This window comes from Vigna unguiculata, chromosome 4, assembly GCF_037176805.1.
Source record: "Vigna unguiculata cultivar grain cowpea cultivar isolate G323 ecotype 2 chromosome 4, ASM3717680v1, whole genome shotgun sequence".
Lineage (NCBI taxonomy): Eukaryota > Viridiplantae > Streptophyta > Magnoliopsida > Fabales > Fabaceae > Vigna > Vigna unguiculata.
In genome coordinates, this window is record NC_140795.1 from 4,722,543 (window position 1) to 4,731,018 (window position 8,476).

The 8,476-nt window shown below is 36.1% G+C and overlaps 1 protein-coding gene and 1 pseudogene across 1 annotated transcript; both read left to right on the top strand.

Annotated features, from left to right (window-relative positions):
- The first annotated feature begins 1,573 nt into the window (after positions 1 to 1,573).
- LOC114181633 (pectate lyase pseudogene) lies at positions 1,574 to 3,335 on the top strand (annotated as a pseudogene).
- On the top strand, positions 3,204 to 7,295 carry LOC146886670 (uncharacterized). The gene is made up of 6 exons (XM_085672631.1): positions 3,204 to 3,257; positions 4,009 to 4,123; positions 4,209 to 4,400; positions 4,628 to 6,573; positions 6,655 to 6,878; positions 6,941 to 7,295. The coding sequence occupies exons 1-6, from the start codon at positions 3,204 to 3,206 to the stop codon at positions 7,293 to 7,295; spliced, it is 2,886 nt and encodes a 961-aa protein (XP_085528757.1).
- The last annotated feature ends 1,181 nt before the right edge of the window (positions 7,296 to 8,476 follow it).

Sequence of the window (8,476 nt, forward strand, 5' to 3'; positions counted from 1 at the left end):
AATATATTGATCGGACAATGCATTAAGTAAGGTGTTGCAAATGTCTATTGCTTTGGCTTTTTTGTATTTCAGGGTCTCTCTGGTTGACCACAAAATTGTAAAATATGATCCGTTGATTTTTTTTTTTCAAAATTGAGTCAAGTCGTTATGAGGGAGGACGACATTAAGATGAAGTCGTCCTCCACCCGGCCGGTTTCCTTTTTTTTTTAAAAGCAATGTCTTCATTGGAGATGACAGTTTTGGTTCAAATGAAAAGTGAAGTCGTCCTCTAACATGACAACTTCACTTTTCACTTTTTTTTTTCAAAATTTTCAATTTTCAATTTTCATTATTTTTTATTTTTTTCTTTCAAAATTTTCACTTTTCACTATTTTTTCTTTTAAATATATAAGATTTTATAATTTTTCCTATTTTTTTTTTCAAATTTATCAGTTTTCATTATTTTTCCTTTTCTTCAAATTTTTCAGTTTTGATTTTTTATTTTTATTTTTCACTTATTATTTTTCCTTATTTTTTTAACTTTTTCAGTTATCATTTTTTTGAACGAGAAGTTTTATGTATTTTTGTTTAAAATTTTTCACTTTTATTTTAATTATTAATCAATGTTAAAATATATTAATTTAATATTTATTTTTATTCCATTAATTTTTTTTACTATTTATTCATCCAATAAGTTTAAACTAAAAAATAATTAAAATTTATTTATTACGAAAAAAATAACTGAAAAAGTGAATTTTTTATATTAGAGGACGACTTTACTTTTTCCACCACACACAAAACGTCCTTTAAGGACGACATTGCCTTTTAAAAAAAAATAAAGAAACCGGTTAGGTGGAGGACGACTTCATCTGTAATGTCGCCTCCCACCTTGACGACTTAAAATTTTTTGACAAAAAAAAAATGAATGAATCATTTATACAAATTTTATTTAAAATAGACCCAAAAAAAAAAAACCATGTTGATTTGCTTATACTCGTATTTTTTGATTAATATAAAAAAAAAAAAAAAGTCAAACCTATATCATCTTATCTATAATCAAACTTGTATTGTATGATATGTAGGTAAACAGATATCGTTTGATAGATTAATTTTGTATGGTTGGATGAGTTGACCTCACATCGTATAACAAGTATATAAGACCTAATAAGTGTATTTTATGATACTTACCGGAGAAACATATAGTCTTTGATATAATAATAATAATAATAATAATAATAATAATAATAATAATAATAATAATAATGTTCTCTATGTATACTTTAATGTTTTATTGTGATTAACAATCGATCAAATTAATTTAGTGCAACCATTCTTATTTTATAAATTAATACAACAACTTTTAAAAAATAATTATTGAATTTTAAGCAGGGTGAAAAATAACAAATAATTATTCCGCTTTTTCAGTTGTATTTTTGAAGTTAACATAAATATAGCAGAGTTTTATGGTTGAGATTGAACAGAAGGATTTGGAAGCCACATCTTTAGTTGCTAAAATCGGAATCACACGCCGCATCTGAAGGGTGACCGTTGTTATGTTAAGGCTTTGTGTACTATAAAAGAGATGAAGTGATGGAGAAATAACACAAGCCAAACAACGATCTCTCATCCTCTGCTCTAACTGGCACAGTTGCCAAGGTCTTTGTTGGGTTTCAACAGAGTTCCCTAGACCTTGGACAACCTAGCCACACAAAACCAAACAAAAAACCATGGCAGGAAGTGCTGCAAAGGTTGTCTTCACCATGTTGCTCACTTTGGCCATCATCATCCCATGCCTTGAGGCTGGCATTGCTGAATACGACGACTTTCTGAAAAATCAAGCTGAGAAGGCCCACGCAATCGCTCTCGAGTCCTATGTGCCGACTCCGGAATTCGTGGCCAGTGAGCTCAATTACCATGTTCATCTTGCCATGCAAAACAGCACCAGGAGGGGACTGAGGGCGCCCAGGAACCCTGCTTTTGGGCCATGTGACAGCACCAACCCCATTGACAATTGCTGGAGGTGCAACAAAGACTGGGCCAACGACAGGTACCAGTTGGCCAAATGCGGAAAAGGGTTCGGAAGACGCGCAGTGGGAGGCCTCGGTGGACCCATTTATGTTGTCAATGATACCTCCGACGACGACATGCAGAACCCTAAGCCAGGAACCATCCGTCATGCTGTCACCCAACAGGGTCCACTTTGGATCACCTTCTCACGCAGCATGAGAATCACTCTGCAGCAGGAGCTTATGATTTCCTCCGACAAGACCATCGACGGTCGTGGCGCCAACGTTCAGTTCAAGGACGGTGGTGGCCTCACCATGCAGTTCGTGAACAACATCATCATCCACGGCATTCGCGTGAAGAACATCGTGCCTAAGGATGGTGGCATGATCAGGGACTCTTACAACCACGTTGGACACAGAACCAGGAGTGATGGTGATGCCATCTCCATCTTCGGAGCTTCCAACATTTGGATCGATCATGTTTCCCTCTCTAACTCTGCCGATGGACTCATCGATGTGATCGAGGGATCCACTGCCATCACCGTCTCCAACTGCCACATGACGAGACACAACGATGTGATGTTGTTTGGTGCCAGTGACACAAACCCCCACGTCAATGACAAGCTCATGCAGATAACGGTGGCATTCAACCACTTCGGGCAGGGACTGTCCCAGAGGATGCCAAGGTGCAGATTTGGATTCTTCCACGTTCTTAACAACGATTACACTCACTGGCAAATTTACGCCATTGGTGGAAGCTCAAAGCCAACTATTCTTAGCCAGGGAAACCGTTTCATTGCTCCCAACCTCGATTTTGCAAAGGAAATCACACACAGAGACTACGCTACACCTGAACAATGGATGCAATGGCAGTGGCAATCAGACATGGACCTTCTCATGAACGGTGCCACTTTCAACACCACAGGTGCTCCCATCCAGATGACATACAAGAAGGGTCTCATCATGAAGCCAAGGGATGGCACCCATGTCAGCAGGCTCACACGCCATGCTGGTGCTCTCAACTGCTATGCTGGCTTTCCTTGCTAGGGAATATATATATATATAGATACACACACATGTGTATGTGTGTGTTCAATTTTCCTTTCTGAGACATTACAGAAGATGTATGGTTTGTGCGCTTTTAGTTGGAGGATGAGTAGACAAGTCTTCTGCAACAGACATTGTTGTTTGAGCTTGTGAAAGAGAATAAAGTGCTTCATGGGGGTTCAATTTGCAAGAAAGAAAGTTCCAAGTTACTTGTCACCTTTTTTGGTATTCAGTGTAACTTTTGTCCTCTCTTATTCATCAATATATTTTATCACCCTCATTAGGGGCATCTTTTAAATATAATCCTCTTGCTTAATATAATCATATTTACTATTATATATATATAAAAATATATATGCCATACACAACTATCTGTTATAGCTTCTTCAATTTATAATATACTAGTTCAAGATTAAAATATATAAAAAACATTTTCTTTGCTAATTAAAAAATAATTAATTTATTTGGAGTTTAATACCAAGAATTAACATAATCTCCATTATATTTAATTTAAATAAGATAAAAAAAAAGTTAGATTGAAGTTTCACCAAATATTTTTATAATTAATTCCACCTGGAAAATTATATTAAAAAGGTGAAACTAAAAGTATACACTATAATTATAGCTTTCTAATAAATAAAAATGATTTTGTGTAGTATTATACTATAATTTTTTGTGAATTATTTGAAGAGACTTTTATAATTATAAGGTTTGAGAAATGTAAACTAAATAAATTCAAAGAGGTAAGGATTAACGAAAAGCAAGTTTGATTAAGAATAGCAGAAATTATTATCACTTCATAAATCTCTCAACCCTTCTTAATTATTTTTTTAGAGTTTAGAAATATTCTTGAAATATTTTAAATATTACTATTTATTTTACTATTTATTTATTACTTTTAAGGCTTAAATGGTCTTTTGGTCCTAGTTTAGGACCACTTTTTTCACTTTGGTCCTACCTTTGAAAATGTTTTCAGTTTGGTCCTACTTTTCGTAATTTGTTTTCAATCAAGTCCTTTTCGTTAACTCCGTCAAAATCGTTAACGGAACAGTGCCAGCGTGGTTTTTGCATTGTGACGTGGATACTGTTCAGTGAGTTGGACGTTTGCACTATGCTGACCATTTAATTGAAAATGTGGATTTGTTTAGGGTTAATCTCTGATTAAATTTGGTTTAGGTTTAGGGATTTCGTCGTCGCACTTTGAAATTGTGGATTTGGGGGGCCAATTAGGGATTTCGTCCTCGCTCTTTGAACTTGTGGATTTGGGGCTCGCATTAGGGATTCTGGCATCCAATTTCGTCGCTCATCTTTGCTCAATCGCTGCGGAGGGAAAAAGCGATCTCATCGTGAAGGTATGTCGTGCTTTAGGTTATTACTGATTGTCGGAATTGATTGGGTTTAGTGTTAATGATTAGGGTTTTGTATAATCGGTGCTGCATTGTTTATTGTTTTCGCTGGTGACCCACCATTTTTAATTGCTTCTGTTGTCGCTATCTGTGGTGGGTGGGTTTCATGGTTACTTGTCGGTTTGTCGGTTTGTCGGTTATAGAAAGCGTATTTGTTCCCCCCATTTAAACATTGTTTACCATTTGCAGGTTTTTTTGTGGGTTTTTTTGTGTTTCCAATGTCTGATGAAAGGTTTGAGGTTGTGGTCCACCACCGTGGTGAATTTGCTAAAAATGAGTGGTGTAAGTATGTTGGTGGAGAAACTACTCATTGGTCATGCGATCCTGACCACTGGAGTTATTTCAAAATATTGGGGTCTCTTAAGGAAATGGGGTATCATAGCGTAAAGGGATTATGTTATTGTGTGGAGATGTTGTTGCACCCTTTGAATGATGACAGGGGTGCACTTAATATGCTTCATATCGCAAGACATTACGGTGAAGTGCATATGTTTGTTGTGCATGGAGTTGATGAGGCCCAGGTAGATGATAATATAGTGGAACCTGAAGGAGATGATGGGAGACCTGTAGAGAGTGGAGAAAACAGTCATGCTGTTAGTGAATTTGAGGTACTAGGAACTGAGATTGTAGTCTGGTCTGCTCCACCTGAAGATGTAACTTCTGCTCCAGTTGATGATGCTAGGAACGAAGACACTGAAATTGGATCAGATGAAGGTGAAGTGGTTGACAGTTTAAGGAGGTGTGGTGAAGAAGAAGTGGGAGTTAAGAATGTGGGCACAGGTGAAGAAGAAGTTGGAGGTGAGAATGTGGGCACAGGTGAAGAAGAAGCTGGAGTTGAGAATCTGGGTACAGATGAAGCAGAAGTTGGAGGTGAGAATCTGGGTACAGGTGAAGCAGAAGTTGGAGGTGAGAATTTGGGTACAGTTGAAGCAGAAGTTGGAGTTGATAAAGGGCTGGATAATGAAAGGGATTGTGATGATGAAAGGGTTGAGGTTGATAGTTGGATTGATTCTGATGCAGACTGTATAGGAGATAGTGATGGAGACGAATGGGGTTGTGGTAATGGAGGTACTGAAGGCGTAGTTGATGTAGAAATAGATGTTGATTATGGTCAAGGCGAAGTTGGTCCTAGTTCACAAAACCATGATAGTGAAGACAGTGCAAGTCAATCAGAAAATGATGGTAGGAGTAGAGATAGAGGACTGTCTGATAATAGTTGGGAGTCAGAAGAGTTATGTAGCATTGAAGGCAGTGGTAGTGAGACAGAACATGATGGGATGAGTGGTTATTTTGGTACATTTAAGAAGCCTAAGTCCATGGCTGATTACAAATGGGAGGTGGGGACAACCTTTGTGGACAAGGAACAATTTGTTGATGGGGTACGAACGTATGCTGTTCATGCTGGTAGGAACTTGAAGTTTGAAAAAAATGACAAGGAAAGAGTGCGGGTGAGATGTTTAGGGGCGCAAGGAAAGTGCGAATGGTCCCTTTATTGTGGATTTCTGGTTTCTTGTCAAACATGGCAGCTTAGGAAAGTTCAAAACCGTCATAAGTGCAGCAGAGAATTTAGTATAAATTTGATGAATTCAAAATGGTTGAGTAAAACCTTAGACAACACATTAATAGAGAATCCTAATTTGAAGCTGGTTGATATACGAAATAAAGCTGCAAGGAAATGGAATACAAAGGTGTCAGTTTCAATGGCTCATAGGGCAAAGCAACTAGCAGCGAAGGTGGTTGAAGGATCTTTTAAAGATCAGTATAGAAGGATTTATGATTATGCTCATGAGATAATCAGATCAAATCCCGGATCTACAGTTAAAGTTAAAGTGGAAGATGTTAATGATGAGAAGATTTTCATGCGAATTTACACATGTCTAAAGGCATGCAAGGACAGCTTTGTCAGCTGTCGACCCATCATAGGCCTTGATGGTTGTTTTTTGAAAGGACAATATGGGGGTGAGCTACTCACTGCTGTAGGTCGTGACGCAAATGACCAAATGCTTCCTATAGCCTACGCAGTAGTTGAAGTTGAGAACAAAGACACATGGACCTGGTTTCTGGAGTTGCTGATTGAGGACTTGGGAGGTGATGATGTATGTAGGTTCTGCACATTTATGTCCGACCAGCAAAAGGTTATATGTTTCCATATTTTGTTGTGTTCATTGTTCTTCTATTTCTGTAATATGAAAACTAACTGACTAGTATATACACAGGGTTTGCTTCCTGCCATACAAGACCTACTGCCTGGCGCTGAGCAAAGGTTTTGTATGCGCCATTTGTACAACAATTTCAGAAAGAAGTTTGGAAGCAAGCAACTAAAAAGCTTGATGTGGAAGGCTGCAACCTGCACGCACCCAAGAGCATGGGAAAGAGAAATGCATAACATTAAAGAAGTGAACGAGGAAGCATTCAAATATCTAATAGCAATACCACCAAGGTTAGTTAGCAATATCACTGATTCTCCACATTAACAATGGATTAACAAATTTGTATTGGCAGATATTGGTCCAGGTCTAGGTTTACCATGCAAGCCAAATGTGACACGTTGGTAAACAACATGAGTGAAGCCTTCAACAGCGTAATTGTGGATGCAAGGTCCAAGCCAATCATCTCAATGCTGGAAGACATCCGTTTGTATATTATGAAAAGGTGGTTCAAGAATAGATCCAAGGTGCAGAAGTACGAGGGAGATATATGCCCTAAAATACGCGCCAGATTGTCCAAAGAATCTGAACAAACTAAGTATTGGATACCAAGGTACTTTCGAATCTGGTCCTACTTTAGGTTTAAAATTTGTCAATTTGGTCCTAGTTTAAGGTTAAGTTCTTTTCAATATGGTCCTAAGTTATTTTGATTATGTGGTTTGTGGTTGTTTGTGTTTTTGGTGTTCGTTTCTCCCGTGTCGTTATTCTGGGTTATGTTTTTCTTGTTTTAAATTTTGGGGTAAAAGGTTGTTTCAAGGTGATAAGCAAAGTGAAATGTAAATGTGTGATGTAATATTATCAGGGATCAGTGGGGGCAACAAGAAAAAAGATGAATATAGATAGCTCTTGAGTTTCTTAATTGATTGTTTCTTATACTTCTCAAGTCATTGCTGAAGAAAAAAGATGACAAGTACTGACAATTAGAGTGTATATATCATGCATGCTCAGGTAGTTCGTACAGAATTTATATACATCGAAGCATATAACGTCAGGATCCACCATTGTTGGCAATGAAGGGCGTGGAGGGATGAAGATAGAAGATTGTGATTGTGAATGGTAATGAAGACGAGTTATTTGTGGATGAGGGTGCTGGAAAAATAGATGAATATTATATGAGGATGAAGATGGTGGTTGGAGCTAGGTGTTATGTTTGCTGTGAGGATGAATGTTTTGAGAGATTTTGATCAGTCGAAGAGATCTAGGAGGTATCCAAGGTCACTGGGTTGGAATATTGTTTTTTTACGTAGTTGCCACGTCAAGAAAAAACACCAAGGTATTAGAGATTGATCTATGAATTTCAAATTAATTAGAGCAAATTTTTTAATAGTTTAGGGATTAAAATCAAAGTTAACATTATTATAAATTTATGTAACAAATTTTATAAAGATAAAAATATACTTTAAAATTTATAAACAATATCTCTTTTACTAAAAAATAAGCATTTTGAAATTTATAAAATCTCTATTAAAGAGTAAGAAAAAACATCTCTCTCAAAATGCTTGAAATATGAAGACTTGAAATGTTTGAAAGGTAGAGTCTTTAAATTTTGCAAAAATAAAAAAATTTGTCTTTGAAATTACTATCAACATTAAAATATAGTTATTTTATTATTTAATTCAGTTTTTTTTTTTGCTTTTTAGATGTTTAATTAACACTATTTTTTGTTAGTTTTTCTACTAATTTAAATGTTTTACGTTTGATTACATTTTAATTTTTAGCAACACTAAAATATAATTATTTATTATTTTTTAAAATATTAAACACAATTATACAATAATTATGGACACTTTTATCCTATAAATAAAGTAAAATTACATTAATAATTATTAAG

Bases quoted from the DNA above. Each gene is read 5' to 3' on its own strand.
- LOC146886670 (XM_085672631.1), top strand. From the start codon at position 3,204: ATGGGGGTTCAATTTGCAAGAAAGAAAGTTCCAAGTTACTTGTCACCT. The intron at 3,258-4,008 runs GTATTCAGTGTA...AAATGTTTTCAG, and splicing joins GTTACTTGTCACCTTTTTTG to TTTGGTCCTACTTTTCGTAA. The intron at 4,401-4,627 runs GTTATTACTGAT...TACCATTTGCAG, and splicing joins GAAGGTATGTCGTGCTTTAG to GTTTTTTTGTGGGTTTTTTT.